General features: G+C 35.2%; 1 protein-coding gene across 1 annotated transcript; it reads left to right on the top strand.

Moving 5' to 3' along the window:
• The first annotated feature begins 1688 nt into the window (after nt 1-1688).
• LOC112748138 (large ribosomal subunit protein uL1) lies at nt 1689-3938 on the top strand. The gene is made up of 6 exons (XM_025796348.3): nt 1689-1839; nt 1973-2017; nt 2198-2417; nt 2890-3055; nt 3287-3492; nt 3733-3938. The coding sequence occupies exons 2-6, from the start codon at nt 2013-2015 to the stop codon at nt 3784-3786; spliced, it is 651 nt and encodes a 216-aa protein (XP_025652133.1). The 5' UTR covers nt 1689-1839; nt 1973-2012; the 3' UTR covers nt 3787-3938.
• The last annotated feature ends 13705 nt before the right edge of the window (nt 3939-17643 follow it).

Genomic DNA, 17643 nt, shown 5'->3' with positions numbered 1-17643 from the left:
ACACACGAAAATGAAAGAAGAGAAGGCAGAAAATGCTGACGAAATTTGAAAAAGAAAATGAAATCGTTTCAAAAAAGGAAGTTATATATTCGCCGTTGATTGAAAAATTAACTAAATTAAGAGGCGCGTGGATTGTACGTGTTAAGAAGAGGCGCGTGAGATGAATTAGGGTAAAATGACTTGTATGGACTTGTTTGAAAAAATGACTTGTATGTAGAGAATATTTGTTTTGAAAATAGCAAACCATATTTTTTTATAAATTATATATGGTTAATGAAAATATTTTTAGAAATTTTTTTTCTATATTCCTAATTATATATTGTATACGTAAATATAGATTATATTTTGAAAATGATATTTTAAAAGGATAATTGGATACCAAATTTTTCCTATGTTTTCATTATCTACTAAAAAAAAAATTTAATGGCAAGGTCGAAGGACAAAGTATAATAATGAGTTAATACTCAATTTGGTTCTTGAACTTGTACGTCAGTCTTAATTTAGTCCATGAAATTTTAATTTTCTCTATTTAGTATCCAAATTTTATAAACGTGCCTCACATTAGTCCCCAAGATGATTTTTAGTTCAAAAATGTTAATGGAGCGTTGAAATGAACAATCAAATGCCATAAAATGCTGTAGTCTTAGTTTTGGCATTTAAATAACTCAAAAAATGATGTCGTATTACTTGTTTTGTTAAGTAAAGTTTCAATAAATACCACTTATGATATTATTTTTAGGTTATTTGAGTGTCAAAACCAAAACGACATCATTTTACAGAGTCTAGCGTGGCGTCCTCCTATCCATGACAACATTTTATTAACGTCTATACATTGAAAATTGTTTCAAGAACTAACATGAGTCATGTTCGCAAAATTTGGGGACTAAATAAAGGCAATTGAAACTTTAGGGACTAAATTAAAACTCATATACAAATTTAGAGATTAAATTAAGTATTATCTCGTATAACAATATTATTAAAAAATACAAATAAATAAAAATTTAAGTGTAAGATTTCATACTTTAGTAATCTAAAATTAATATCATTTATTTTATTCTTCTAATAATTCATTTTCACGTTCTAAATAGAACTGCACATCGACTAGATTGAATTGAATAGGACCAAAATTTTTATTTGGTCTGTAATAAATTTATTGGATCAAATCGAATATAATATTTATATTTTTTATACTCAGATTCAATCCGATTTGCACATTTGCAAATCAAATATTGAATATATATAAAAAAAAAGTTCAAAATGCTTATCTCTATTAAAATCAAATACAATTATTATATAATAAAAAGTATAAATAATTAACTTATCAAAGGAAATAGAGACTAATAACAAAAGAAAATAATATAATCAGTGGCAGTGAATAAATATATCTTTGCAGTGAAGTAAAATAAAAACATTATATCACTTCAAAGAGATTATGTGAGAAAATGAAAATCAATAATTAAACGATAATTCAATAATTCAGCAGCAACAACAGTAATTTAATTCAGCAACTCAGAACTAAAATCGTAACAACAGCAACGCAGAACAAAAAAAAAAAAAATGCCAGGCAACAAAATCGGAGCACCCAGCGCTGCCCACCCTCCGGGTTCATACCCAATCCTCCTTTGAATGGCAAGGGGGCTTTTTGGACCATAGTATTAGAATAGAAGAAAAGATGCAGTGTCTGATTTGTAATGGGCCTAAGCCCAATATTAAATTAATTTCGAAGCTTAACCCGGCCCAACTCGGCCCAACCCAGCCACTGCTCATATGTCATATCCATAACCAGCCGAAAACCCTAGCTACTGTCTTCTCTTCCATTCTGCTTCACACAGACACAGGGTATTGCTACTTTCTGCGTCACTCAAATCGCTACAATAATACTCCTCTTTCCATTTTGATTTTGATTCGATTTTGACGTTTAGTTTTTCCTAATACCAACTCTTTCTCTTTCCATTTCAATTTTTGTTCGCAGTTTTAGCAGCTCTTGATTCCACAAAACCCTAGCTTCAACCATGAGGTAAATTTTAGCTTCCACTGTCAAAGATTTATGTTTTCCCCTCATTTTCGTCATGGATTAATAATAAATGTTTGGTGAAAACGAAATGAATCTCTTGAATAATTTTGTTTTTGTGAAATTAATTAATTGGCGATATGAGTGTTGATTTTATCTCTGTGTGTGTGCGCGGGAACTGTATAGTAAGCTTCAGAGTGATGCGCTGAGAGAAGCCATCACAGGAATTGTGGCTGATTCGAAAGAGAAGAATAGGAAGTTTGTTGAGACCATTGAGCTCCAAATTGGACTCAAAAACTATGATCCACAAAAGGACAAGCGTTTCAGTGGTTCTGTAAAGTTGCCACACATCCCAAGGCCCAAGATGAAAATCTGCATGCTTGGAGATGCTCAGCATGTTGAAGAGGTAAGCTTGTCTTCCAATTCATTTTCTGTTGTTGTATTAAGACTTCTTAGTTATAAAAGTAAAATGGTAGCTGCTTTTATTTTTGTAATTTGGTTATTGTCATACATGACCCTTGATTTATATTGGATATGATAGAATCAAATTGATTCGTAGAAATTACATATTTATGTGAGAAAATGATGTATCTAATTGAAGTTTTTGGCTTAACATTAACGTTTGTAACAATCTGGTATTTGTATTTGAAGTGTGTAAATGAGATGCTTGATTTGAATGACTTTGCAAATGCTGTGCTTTCCATTTTGTTGTATGAATGGAGTATCTTGAAATGACACATTGGCTGCACTTGAAGAGAGCAATGACATTTTATGATTTGATGGAAGTGATATTATGGTTGTGTTTCAGTGCTGCTTGTGTGATTGTTGTGTGTAATGGTTGCCATGTTTGTTATGTTGATTGAACTTATAATTTGCAGGCTGAGAAAATAGGATTGGATTGGATGGATGTTGAAGCATTGAAAAAGCTTAACAAAAATAAGAAATTGGTGAAGAAACTTGCCAAGAAATATCATGCTTTCTTGGCTTCTGAAGCAGTCATTAAGCAGATTCCTCGTCTCTTGGGTCCTGGTCTCAACAAGGCAGGCATGTATCTTTTGGATTTTAAACTTTTGTGCTTTTCCAGAAACTTGTTAAATTATTATGATTTAGATAATTTTATTCATGTGTGACATTGTAGTCTTCCTGTTTATAGTTCTTTTAATTGTCTACTGAATGTAGTGTTCCTTTTGTTTGGTAGACCTTATATGTTGCGCGTATCTTTTGAATTTCAGTTTTCACCTTTTGCTGCTTTTGAAATTCCTCCTGACTTTGCAGGAAAGTTTCCCACACTTGTTACCCACCAAGAATCTCTCGAGTCAAAAGTTAACGAGACAAAGGCTATGGTCAAGTTTCAGCTTAAGAAGGTGCTCTGCATGGGAGTAGCCGTTGGCAATGTTAGTATGGAAGAAAAGCAAATCTTTCAAAACGTACAACTGAGTGTTAACTTCCTTGTTTCCCTGTTGAAAAAGAACTGGCAGAACGTAAGTATTCCTCCGTCCTCCGATGTTTGATGCATTGCTATTGCATTCTTCATCTATCTCGTCTGGTTAAATGGCTATGTCGACATGTTCATGACTTTACCCCTTTTAATATTGACTTAGTTTGCATGATTGTTGATTAGTGTTTATTCCCTGTATTGTTATTTTTAATCCATGGGTATATTTAAATTCTTTCATCTAGCCAAATCATGTAACGTGCAATATTTATTTTACTTATTTCAGGTTAGGTGCTTGTATCTGAAGAGTACCATGGGAAAATCTTACCGTGTGTTTTAAGAGACTTTTTTTTATTTGAAATTAAAAATTCTGTGAAATTATGATCAAGATTTTGAGTATCTCACCAGCATGACAGATATTTTCATATTATTAAAGTTTTGTCGGATGATTTTTTTGTTTATTAATATTTTGTTCATGGTTTGGCCTCTAAAGTCTAAAGTGGTTACCGGCATTGGATCCTATACTTCCTTCTCACCCTTCTCTTAATCTTTTTATTCCATTTCAACGTGGTCTGTGACTTATTTAATAGTTAATACTTGTAGCGGAAGGACAATCGTAAACTTGGTGAATCATGTACAATAAACTACCGTTGTAGATTTTAGTATTATTTTACATTGGTGCTGTATATTTCCATGAAGTTTATAGCTTTAGATGATCATAATGGAATTAAATCACTGTCGATACATTTCATTCATATAAGGGGGATTACCTATTTATAAAAAAGCTATGAAATTTTATGACATAGGTCAATTCTGTCATCCAACAATTCATTCGAAAGTAAAAACAATTTAGTTGTGAACCCCCAAGTATAGGGAATTTTTTTTTTGTTTTGTTTTTTTTTAGTTGGAGGTTAAACCTTTCGCAGCCCAAAAAGAATGAAATGATTAAATTAAAATAGATAAAGTTATGCACTCATAGTTTTTAATTTTTTATGATAAACCAAACATAGTTGATCATCAATAGTATTAAATTGAAAATATTTATATATTTAATGTTTTTTTAATTGTAAAAGGTCTTTTAGTAATTATGACAATAGGAGGATATATCATTTTACATAAAATAAACAGCTTCCGCAAAATCCGTTTTCTGTATATCCTGACGAAAGAAAAAAGACAATAGGACAATTTAATTTATGAAGACAAAACATTCATTGAAAAATATAAGTTAAAATATGTGGCTTGTAAAATGATATAGTCCATTGATGACCCAATCTTGGTGGGTATGCCTTGTTATCTATCAAGTCCTAATCTCACGAGTTATTCACATGATTAAAAGAAATTAAATTATGTTTCCGTATAATTTTTAGATAATAATGTTTTAGCACTTAACAAACCCCACAATAAATGTTTTATAACCTTAGGACATATTTGTGCATGGTCCTCATTGAATCATATACGGTTGATAGCGACACATCAAAGCAATTATAAAGTATAATAACTAAGCTTTGATTAATATAGATACTTTTTTTATTATTTAAAAAAGGACTAAGATTGGATTTAGATTTGAAGGCAGACAATACAAAATTAGTGGGTGCTACTATCTTTTCAATTGAGATTACTAAGCCAAAAGTACCACTTTTGATAAAAACCAAATAGATTGGTACTCCTTAGATGTTTCTTTAAACAAGAACTAAAACCAATATATATAGCCTAATAATTACATTAATTGAGGAGTGAGTACTATTTCATTTTCCAGTTTTCTTACCCACACCTCATCTGAAAATAGAATTGTCGTTTGCATTGCATTTTTGCCATTTACTGATACCTTTTTAAGAATTTCGCTAAAATGGAAATAATGATTCTGAAATTTGAACTAATAAGTAGTTTTCAACATAAGTAGAAAGCTTAAAAGAAAGTGCACTTGTATTTACATTGAGAAATTAGAGGTATCTAACTTTATTTATTTTGGAGGTTTAGCACATAATACACTTTAAAGATCTTAGAGTGAATATTTTTCAGTTTCTCATCTTTTTAAGAATAACTTACTTTAAATGAGTTTATCCTTTCAATTTACACTAAAATGGATGTGTTGATTTTCTTTTTGAACAAAATCACTAATTAAAAAAATCCCTATCAACTATTAGTATAAGATCCTTTTAGTGTTAGCTAATCTATTATTTTCAATTATTGACAAAAGTTGAACCCCAAACCTTACTGAAAATAAATAAATATTGAATAACCAAAACAAGTGTGGATAGACAATATCCTCCATCTCTCTCCTCAATTATATCCATTAGACATAAAGTTAAAAAATTCTAATCTTTTAAAAAAATTATATTAATTCAATTTTCATAGTTAACAGAATATAGTAAAGGGGAAACTTCTTTATGTTTTCTCTAACTTAGGCTTCGGTATACTTTGATTCTTAAATTCTTATAAACATAGTATAATACGACCTATAAATCTTCTCAAATGTGCATTTTAATTTTAATTACAATGTCAAATAAATACTAACCAAACTTATCAAATTTATTTAGGTGATCATTAGTTGCGGTACATAGCCGATCCCAAGTCTGGATAAAGGATAAGGGTTGTGTTAGGTCTTCGGCAACCAACATAAAAATATAGTCGAACCCCCATGACATGACCATTAGTTGTACTAAATTTCTTTAGAATTTTTCTTTAATTTTCAAACTTAGTCATATAATACTTCGGATTCTGAAAAACTAGAATCGTTTGAGTTCCATTTAAGAGTTTGCCGGTGGCCAATAGGTCGCTTTATATATAAAGTAGGATTCGAACCCCCAACATGTGTTTAAATGGATTAGTGAGCTAACCACTAGACCAACCTAAAAAAAATGACTAGATATTAAATTTATATATTTACAAAATGAATATATTTCTTGCTAACTTGACAAGTCACATCTTTACCATTGAAATCAATAAAAAGTAAAGAAACTCTATTTATTTGGGTAAATAATAGAGAATTGAATTAATTTTTTTAAAAATAATTTTAACAAGATTTGAATCCTATGCAAAATTGCAAATATCAACATTGTATAAATTACCGAAATAGTGTAAATGTTTTGTTGTCTGTCCGTGATGATTGTTGAAAGTAACATGAGTGAAAATAAAGTTTCAACATACATGTTTGTATAAAAAAGACCAAAGTGACACCTCATTTTAAAATATTCTTAATATATAACTACCATGCATGCATTTTATATTCTTTCTTAGCTTTCTGTCCTATATGATGCTACTCTGAATAATTGTTCTCTTTGTATGGACTGAAATTTTGAAACCAAGATTCTCTTGATCATTGGAATTAATCATTCTTGAATGGACGATACATGCAGTGAAATCCATATGAACTAATAAGGGTAATTGAATATCATAGGCTGGAGAAAGTTTTTAACCTAAAAAAAATGACTGCTACATTAACATCAGACATACATGCATCCAAAAAATCTCTAGAAAGACACACATCAATATTACATCACTTTTATTATGTATTCCATATTTTTTAACTTTTGGCCGGGACATTTCAGTTAAACCACCATAACAATTACTAAATGTGTGTTGATCACTAATGCACAATTCTAAAAAGAAAAAATTTAATTTAAATTTTATGATGAGTAAATCAATTATTTTGTTCTCAGCTAAACATGGAGGATAGGCCAACGACTTATAATTCAAATGGTATAGTCTCCACATATTTATCTAGAGATTGCAGATTCGAATTTCACTCCTAACTTTGAAAAAAAATAGAAAAGGATAAATCGATCCTTGACTTTTTAGCCTCATCTAAATCCCTAAGAATTTAAAAATATATTTAAGTCCCTGAAATCTTCAAAATCTGGACATATCAATACATGAATCTAATTTATCCAATTTTAAAAACGGGCCTGCTACACATACAAGTAAAAAGGCCTTACAGGTGTTACAAGCCCCCAGCCCATAAACATTCCACACGCGCACTGAATTATATTGAATGGAGCGTAATATTCACGCGCTCGACTCAAAAGGTTACGATTCGCGTAAACCGCCCCTTAATGGCAGACTCTTCCACTTCTTCCACTTCTCAAAGCCATTCAGAGAAAAAGCAAACGTTCCATTTTCGAGCATCATTCGATACTGAAAATATACAACTCGTTGCTAAGATTCGAAAATTCCATCAACACAACATAGAACTCTCGATCAAGAATCTCCAAAGAAAACAAAGCTATAATACTCAAGGTACGTTACATTACCATTCCTGTATATTTTTCACATTTCGAAATTGAAGAACTAGGTTTTACTGTTCTTCTACGTTGTTTTACGTTTTACTGTTCTTCTTGCTCTACGTCTCATTTTATAGTTTATGATGTTCTACTTGTTCTAGGTTTTACTGTTATTCTTCGTTCTATGTTACACTGTTCTTCTTAGTTCTTTTAGGTGTTACTGTTCTTGTTGTTCTACTTCTTCTGGTAACTAATTTTTGGGGGTATATTCCGTAGTTTGGTAGGTGTATATTAGGTAATTTGTTGGGTGTATATGGCATAAGTTGTTGGGTGTATATTTTTGAACTGATATACTGTAATAGTCAGCAGTTGCTTATATTTGCTTGTCCATGGGTGTATATTGCTTGACCTTGTAATGTTGCTTGACATTGTATATTGATGCATGTTTGAGTGATATCTGACTGATATATATGGGTGTATCTGAATCATATCTATGGATGTATCTTACTGATATATATATATATATATATATATATATATATATATATGGGTGTATCTGACTCATATCTATGGGTGTATCTGACTCATATATATGGGTGTATCTTACTGATATCTTTGGGTGTATTTTTTATTTCAGAAAAAAAGGCAGCGAGAAACCAACCTGGAAGAAATGTAAGAACAAATATAGTAGGAGGAGGTAGACCACTATAGAGTAGAATATGCCTCGCGGATACTATTCAGTGAATTGAATAAAGAGAGAGATCAAGCAATTAGAGCGAGTAATGCAATAAGACTGTCGAAGCCATCATCTGTATTATTGAGTCCATTTTGTTAGATAAATTCTACTGATATAGAAACTGAGTAATCCAACTGCTAGCTAGTTTGTAAATTGAACAAATGCTGTAAAAATTTGCCATTTATAAACAACTTCTATTAAATGAAATTTTTTCCATAGTTAAACTGTCTGTGCTGTTAAACTATCTGTGCTATATTCAAAAACTATGTATTACAGGTGGTAAAATATGAAGGAAAACATCAAGGCAGATCTAAACACAAATTATAAACTTTTACACCCAACGGAAGTTTAATATACACCCAATATTGCTTAAATATACACCCAAACTGTCTGTGCTGTATTCAAAACGTATGAATTACAGGTACTATAATATGAAGAAAAACATCAAATCAAATATACACTCATAACCTGCAATTTTTTACACCCAAAGAAAGTTGAATATACACTCTGAAATCTATCCCCCAGATGCTTTGAGCCTAAAACCCTGAACCCTAAACACTTAAAACCTAAACCCTTACCTCTAACCTGTAAACCCTAAAACCCTAAACCCTAATATTATATATATGTATCTATATGTAAAATGTGAATCAAAAGAAAATTCACAGAAATACACCCAAAAGAACAGTGCTTTTACACCCATATTCTGTAACTATACACCCAAAGACTTATTCCCTGCTGCTGGTTCCCTGAACTGATAATTCATAACATGTCCTTGATATTGGCTGGAATTTGAATGCACCACTGATGCAGCATCAAACAAGTTTATCTGAATATAAAAAACTCACATATTAGCTAAACTATTAACGAAAAAAATAAACTCAATCACCACAAATTTAAAGAACATTACTTTTACCTCGCTTAAAACTTTTGTTTTCTTCTTCTTTGTGGCATTTGCAGGGATGTGAATGATCCAGCACAACCTTTGAAATGATCTAAGCACCGACATCCTTCAATGTGTGTATATAAATTCTTGCAGGACAGTTTAAACCGGCTGTCGGATTAGTCTTCTCGGTCGGAGATATTTTAGATTTTCATTTTCCCTCTCTGCGACACGTAATCAATTGATTCTTAATCTCGTTTCCCTTCCTATTTGTGCTCCGAACTCTTGTAGAGAAACCTGCAGCCTTGGCATAGTTCCTATAAAATTTTCCAGCATCTTCAAGGGTGGTAAAGGTCATTCCAACCTTCAGAACAAACTGGTCATCAACAACAGAGAGAGGCTGCAGAATACACCATGTCAAAAACTATAAATACACCCAATCATTGCTAATATAATGCACCCGAACGGCAACAACTCAACTAAAATGACAATAAAAGCTATAAACTGTAAATACACAGGCTGCAGAATACACCATGACAAAAACTAAAAACACACCCAATCATATCTGATATAATACACCCGAACGACAACAACTCAGCTAAAATAATAGAAAAAGCAGTATACTGTAAATACACCCATACTTCCCGCAAAAATACACCCAAAAAAGTTCTGATCTACACCCGAGCGTCTGCTATAAATTTCAGATAATTAATCAAAACTAACACAGATTCATGTTAACGTGTTATTTTCACAGTCCAATGTTCACGAATTATTCAGCTACACAATGCTATTCAAATGACTGCAACAAAATTCAGAGTAATCATATGTAAAATCAAACCTCAGGAACTTCGTTAGATTCAAACTCATAATCCACTTCGCCCTGATTCAGCTGACAATCTGAAGTTGAATCATCCATAATCTTCAAAAATGAATTCAAACTTTGATTTCAGAAATCGAATAGAAAACGAAGCTGGAGTTGCAGAGAGAGGAACTAACATAAATGACAAAGAACATACCAGTGAGAAAGGAGGGGAAAAGAACGATCGAGAAGAAGAAGGAAAGATGCGCGAGAAGAAGAACGAGCAAATCTGAAAATAAGGAGAAGGAAGAAGGAAACAAATCTTTTAAATTTGGTAGTTATATATACGCGAGATCTTTATATAGCGCATGTGTTGGACGTATGTGTAGCAGCGCGTTTTTTGGGTTTATTGCTTAATGAACTTGTAAAGCATACAAGCCCTAATGGCTTGTATGCAGAGCTTTTCTCTTTTAAAAATTCTCTCAAGTGTGCATCCGTATCAACCAGATTAGTACAACGGAAGTCACGTTTAATTTTTTTGTTGAGTTTGACAGACCCAAGTGAACATGAAAGATTGATACGTCCAAGTTTTGAAAAGGCCAGGGACTTAAATGTATTTTTAAATTCTCAAAAATTTAAATGTCTGCGGATCAAAAGGTCAATGATCCATTTATCCTTCTCTCAGAAAAAAGCATGGAGGATAGAATTGTGTTTTGGATATTAAAATGACAAATTCATCCTTGATAATGTAAAAAGTTGACAAATTAATTCTTTCATATAAAATTTAACACAAAAAATATACTATGTTTGACCTTTTTGAAATTGTGAAAAATTAGATGGATTATTCTTAAACATTTTTTACTAAATAAAGAGTGCTGCCCTTGTTAATTAAACAAATCTATAAATGTACTTATTTTTTTGGGAACGTATTAGCAATTATCAAAATGAATTTCTAACCAATAAGAATTGGAATCTCTATCCTTATTTTCAAATTCTAAGAAGCTAATTCTATCTGGGGAAAAAAGGAAAAAATTTTTGAAGGACAATTTATGATTACTCTTATAATTAATATTGTTTGTACCTAATTACATTGTATGGTATCATTGCTTGTGACTTCATTAACTTCCAAAACATTCCATATATTATTGTGACTATATAGTGTCTGTCCTCAACTTTCAGATATGCTAATTGCAACATCTCTTATTATTACTTACTTACCCTTCAAACTTTAGCCTCCTTCTATGGCTTCATCAACAACCAAACCACAAAAAAGCATTAGAGATTTTCTCACTGAGCAACAAGAACCTTTCATATTAGAGGTTTACCTTCTTGAGAGATGATAAACCCCATTTTTAGGATTTATCTTGTATTGAATTTAGAGTATTTTGATAACCTTTTATCACATTTCGCCTATGAATTAGCATGGTTTTGTTATCTCTCCCATATTTATGCTTAAGTGTAAAAACATGCTTTTTAAGCCTTATTTTGATGAATTCTGATTTCTCCTTGATTCCATAAGATGCCTTGATGTGTTTGCTAGTAATTCCAGGATTGAAATAGGCTAGGCATGGATCAAAGGAGCAAGGAAGGAAGCATACAAATGGAGGGAAGCACAAAAGACAAAAGAATTGATCTCGGCCAAGCACGCGCACGCGCACAAGGCGCTCGCGCGTACATTACAGAATCGACCAGGGACGCGCAAGCGTACCGTGCGCGCACGCGCCGGTGACAGCACATGACTTCATTAATGCAACACGTGCCTGGCGATTTGAGAGGGTTTCTGAACCCATTTTTGGCGCCAATTGCTGATAGGAAGGGATAAAAGGATCAAGGGTTGAAGGGGGAGGCAATTATTGAATCTAGGGGAATCATATAGCATAATTAGGATTAGTTTAGAGTTAGTTTTAGAGAGAGAAGCTCTCACTTCTCTCTAGAATTAGGATTAGGTTTAGGTTAATCTCTCTTCTTAGATCTAGGTTTAATTCATGCTTTGATTCACTTTTCATTTATCAATTCTTAATCTTCTCCTCTTCCTCTTTCTAGTTATGTGCTTTAATAATTGTAATTCTTCTTCATTTTGTTTTTGATAGATTGTTGTTCCTCTGTTTTCTTTCAATAATGCAATTTGAGGTAATTCATGATAATTGTGATTTCCTTGATTGTTGTTGTTAATTCCTTTCAATAATTGTTGTTAGATTCTATTCTTGTTGTTGATTTACTATGTTTTCCTTTTGTGCCTTCCAAGTGTTTGATGAAATGCTTGGTTGGATTTTAGTGTAGGTTTTGTTCCTCTTGGCCTAGGTAGAGTAATTAGTGACTCTTGAGTTATATAATTCCCTTGTTGATTGATAATTAGAAGTTGCTAATTGATTCGAATACCTCTGAAGCTAGTCTTTCCTTTAGGAGTTGATTAGGACTTGAGGAATCAAATTGATTCATCCACTTGACTTTCCTCCATGGTTAGAGGTTAACTAAGTGGTAGCCATGAACAATTCTCATCACAATTGAGGAGGATAACTAGGATAGGACTTCTAATTCTCATAACTTGCCAAGAGCCTTTTATAGTTGTTAGTTTATTTTCATTGCCATTTACTTTTCATGCTTCTTATCCAAAACCCCAAAATAACTCACAACCAATAACAAGACACTTTATTGTAATTCCTAGGGAGAACGACCCGAGGTTCAATACTTCGTTTTATAAATTTAGGGGTTTGTTTTAGTGACAAACAACTTTTTGTATGAAAGGATTATTGCTTGGTTTAGAAACTATACTTCGACGAGATTTTATTTGAGAAATTCTAAACCGTCAAAAATCTAATCATCAAAATGGCGCCGTTGCCGGGGAATTGCAATGGTGTTATGTTATTGGTTATTGTATATATGTGAATATTGTGAATATGTTTGCTTTTTGCTTCTTTGTTAGTTTTTAGTTTGTTCTCTTTATTTGTTACTATTTTTTTTTTGTTTTTGCCCTCTCTTGCTATCATGAATTCTCATTTTGGCTATGAGTGTGATTACAATTATGTTGTAGGTGATGAGGACTATAATGAAGATGTGTATCAAGGATGGGATAACCAAAGGTGGGAGGAGCCATATGCTTATGATCAATCCTCATGGCAACAACCCCCACCAATGCACTATGAAGAAGAGCCATTCTATGATGCATACCAATCCAATTGTTATGGTGAATCACCTTGTGACTTTCAAGAACCACCACCATATGCCTATGAACCATATCCTCAACATAAACCTCAACCATACTCACAAGCCCCTCCACATCAAGCACCTTCCTATAATCCATATCCGTCATATGACCAACCATCCATACCATATTTTTATGACCATTTTGAGCAAGAACCTTTAGAACCACCACAACCCTATCAAGATTACTCCCAAGAACCACCTCAATACACACAATCTCCACAACCTTATCAAGAAGAACCACCTTCCAACCATGAATTCTCTCTCCAAAATAATGAACCTTCCTACTCACCCCAAGCCCCAAAGACGATCCTCTCACTTTGTTACTTCAAGGACAAGAAGCCATGAAGCAGGATACACTTGAGTTTGTGACCAATTTGACCAAGGTAGTGCATACTTTGGTCCATCGATGCTTGAATACTCAAGGTACTCCCGTGGCCACATGTGAGAGGTCGAAAGAACAGCAAAGTATGAAGGAGAAATTGGAAAATCCGGTGGAGAAGGAGGAGTCGAATTTTGTGTTAGAACATTTGGAGGAGCCTATGATCATTGAAGAAAAGGAAGAAGTGTTTGAAGATTTAGGAGATGTTGAAAGTCCAAGGGAATGTAGCATCATGGAGAACTCTTCCGAGAAGCTTGATATTGATGTTGAGGAGGGTGCGCAACCTCCAAGGCATATCATCGTTGGAGGCTTGAAAGAAGTTTATCAAGAAATGGATTCAATCATGGATGAATTCCTCTCTACAATGGAATCCTCTCCCATTGGACACGAAGTTGAAATTATAAAAAAGTGTGCACAACCTCCCAAGGATAACGAAAATGGCATGATATATATTGAAATTGAAGAATATGAAGAGGTTGATCAAGAGATGAACTCATTCATCAATGAATTCCTATCCAAAGTTGAATCACCTTCCATTAAACAAGATGAGGTTGAAATTGAAGAAGTTTGTGAAGAGGTAGAAACAACTAAAGAAGAGCACAAGGAAGTAGACCTTGCATTGTCTAAGTGTGGGGAAGTCTCCCTTCCCACGTCACCATCCATCACAACATTCAAGTGGGTAAAATTCTTATCCCTAAGCTTTACTTTCTCACTTGAATATGGTTTAATTGAAAATGATGGTCAACTTAGAGCTCTTTGTGGAACTAAAAGTAAAAATGAGTTATGTAGTGGCTGCAAGTTAGGAATTAAGCTCATTAAGGTCAAAGCTTCAAGGTATAGGAACGATGATTGGAAGAATGTCACTTTACAAGGGTATCGAAGGAAGACTTGGTATGCTAAAGAGAATTCTATATGTCAACCACCCGGGAAGAAAAAGTATGGAGATCAAATTGAAGACGGGTGTGAAGATAAGATATGGGATCCCGGTTCGCTATGTGAAGATCAACTATGGGACCTCATATCTTGGGTAGAACTTTGCCCAAGCTTGATGAAAATGGTTGGAAATTCTGTCAACCAATTGAGGAGCAAGGATCCTTGGAGATTCAAGGATGAGTACAAACATAAGCCACCATGACAATAAGCACCTCAAAATGTCCAACTTAAGGACTTAAACTAAAAGTGCTAGGTGGGAGACACCCCACCATGGTAAACTCTTTCCACTCTCTTTTAAATTTGCTTAATAAGTGATTTGAGTTACCATTGTAGGTAGATGTTTCACATAAATTTGTTTGTACAACTTAATTGTTAGCTTAGTCACATGTATCTTGTGTTTAGTAGTAGATGAATAATATCAAATTGCATTTTTGTGAATTGTATGATGGTTGATTGAATAAAGAGTTGTGAACAGTATGGGGAGCACCCAGCATAATTTTTCTGAAAAAAAAGGGAGGGTGGACGCGCGCGCACAATGTACGCGCACGCGTCCCTGTGCGGATGCATCATCACCCACGTACCCGAGAGTTGGGCCTCTCTTGGGCAAACATTATGCCCTGAGCCCAACCTGACCCACGCTGACGCGCACTACGTGCGTGCGCGCCAATCATAAGAACAAGAACATGTACACGGACGCGCACAAGCCGCGCCCGCGCCGATTTGCTGCTGCAAATTTTCAAGCCAAGCCCCAGAGAGTTGAGCCGGCCCTGGGCGAACCTTAAGCCCCTAGCCCAACTTAATTTGTGCGGACGCGCACTCACCGCGTGCGCGCCCATATGTCCAAAGTGCAACAGACGCGAGCGCACGCATCGCGCTAGCGCGCTTGATCACCAATTACCAATGAACGCGGACGCGCGCTGTACGCGCGCGCCCTTACATGCTGCCGCCACTCTAGGCCTTCGCCCCGAGACTTGGGCGTACGTCAAGCCCACTCTAAGCCTCAGGCCTAACCCCATGTACGCGTGCGCGCGTTGTACGCGCACGCGCCGTTGCATAACCCGCCAATCCACGCTTGAGCGCACAGCACGCTCACGCGTGCGTCCTAAGTTTTCTCAAATGTACGCGGACGCGCAAGGTGCCCACCCGCGCCGATTCAAAAATGGGGATAACCCTAAGACACGAAGAGCGTTGCGCAGTCGCGCACTCTCTCTCCCCCTTCACCATTTTCATCTTCTTCCTCTCATCTCCCATAACCACCTCCGTTCAGCCACCGCTCCGCCGGCAACCACCACCGCACGGCCAGCTTCTCTTCTTTCTCTCTCCCTCTCTCTCTCATCACCACCTAGCCTCTCCCTCCCTCTCCCCCTCTCACCCATCCAGTTCACCTCGGCCGCCGCAGTAGCCGCCGTCGCCGCCATCACCGCGGCCGCCATCGTCCACCATCAACCCTCTATCTCTCATCCATTCACTTCGTTCACTCTCTCTTATCCACTCACTATCTCCTCCTCGGTCGAACCTCAACCACCACCGCAGCCGGCCATCTTCACCACCACCCCGTCCACGGCGGCGCAAGCTTCTGCCTCTGCTGCCCCTATCCTAGTTCTCCTTACCATTCTCAGTCTTTCCCGCTTCCAGGTTCCTGCTCACTTTCTGTTTTTACTTGTTCATTTCTGTTAGTTACTGTAATTGTCTATTAGTTAGTTTGAATTCGAATGTTACATGTTAGGTTAGATAGAAATATCTGCTGTTAGGTAGCTAGGATTGGATAGAAGATTCTAGGCCTGATAAGTGCTCCGTATGTGCATATTTTCTGTTGGTTTCCTTGGGTATGTATACTGCTTTTTGGGTTGCTATTTTGTGCAAATTGTGTTGCCTGCATGCTATACCACTGCTGCTGTACTTGATTGATGTTGTGATTATGCTACTTGTGCTAGTTTGCTATCCGGGAACGTCCAATTTTAAGCCGAAATGCTGCCCAATTTTCCAGAAAATTAGTTTCATTTTGTTCTTTCTTTCAATTTTCGCTTCCTTTTTAAACCTCCCGGATTTGCATCAATCATTGTGAATATGAACCGCAACTTCTCTTGTCTTTGAGCAAAAATATCATCATGCCAACTAATCCACTTTTCTAACTTACTAATTTCTTTAACCATTTGACATTTACTCACCTCTAACCCTCTTTAACCATTCTTTCTAAAGTGTGATGATTTTATGCTTAATAAGTATGAGTTGTTGACTTTAATGAAGCTTGCATTCTTGGTTTGATTGTTCACTTATGCTTACTTGTTAACCAAGTCTTTTTCAAGTTCATTTCAACATCATGTTTGTTATTAGCCAATTACATCCTGAACACGCCTTCTTTGTTACATGCTAAGTGTTTTATTGCTTATATTCTATCATATTTTTCAGGATGTCGGATAAAGAGAAAGCTATAGCCACTGCCTCCAAGAAAAGGAAACTCTCTACACCTTCTACACCCTCCATCTACAAGCATTATGCTAAGAACCCACTGAATGACGAAGAAAAAGAAAATCAGCAGTTACCTTCTACTGACCCAACAAAGTTCCCTAATCTCTACTGTGAGCTTCGATTTTCCAAATATCGAACAACGAAGCTAAATACTGAGAAGAAATTGCTCCTACCCAATGATGTGAGACGATCCATTACTAGTCGGATCCTTGAGTTGGGTATAGACTTTATTGACAGAGATTTGGGGGATATCAACATTTCTTGGGTTAAGGAATTCTATTGCAACTTCTTCCGTCCTACTTTGGATTCGGTTCAGGTGAGGGGTAGAGAGATCATGATTACTGAGACTGCCATCGGGGAGGCATTACAGTGCCGGCATATTCCTGATGACTTGTGTGCCCATCAGCAGGCAGAGATGGCTATCCATACCATGACTTTTGATTATGAGGCACTTAGGAGCGTCATTGGTTTACCGAATGCTACATGGGTTATGGATGCAAACAATACCAAGCCTAAGGGGATGCTATTTGCTCACTTGACTAGAGAGGCCAAGACTTGGCAGATGATCTTTGCCCAC

The sequence above is a fragment of the Arachis hypogaea genome, chromosome 2 (assembly GCF_003086295.3).
Source record: "Arachis hypogaea cultivar Tifrunner chromosome 2, arahy.Tifrunner.gnm2.J5K5, whole genome shotgun sequence".
Classification (NCBI taxonomy): Eukaryota; Viridiplantae; Streptophyta; class Magnoliopsida; order Fabales; family Fabaceae; genus Arachis; species Arachis hypogaea.
Note: the sequence above shows the minus strand (reverse complement) of the source record. Positions and strands in the feature narration are given on the sequence as shown.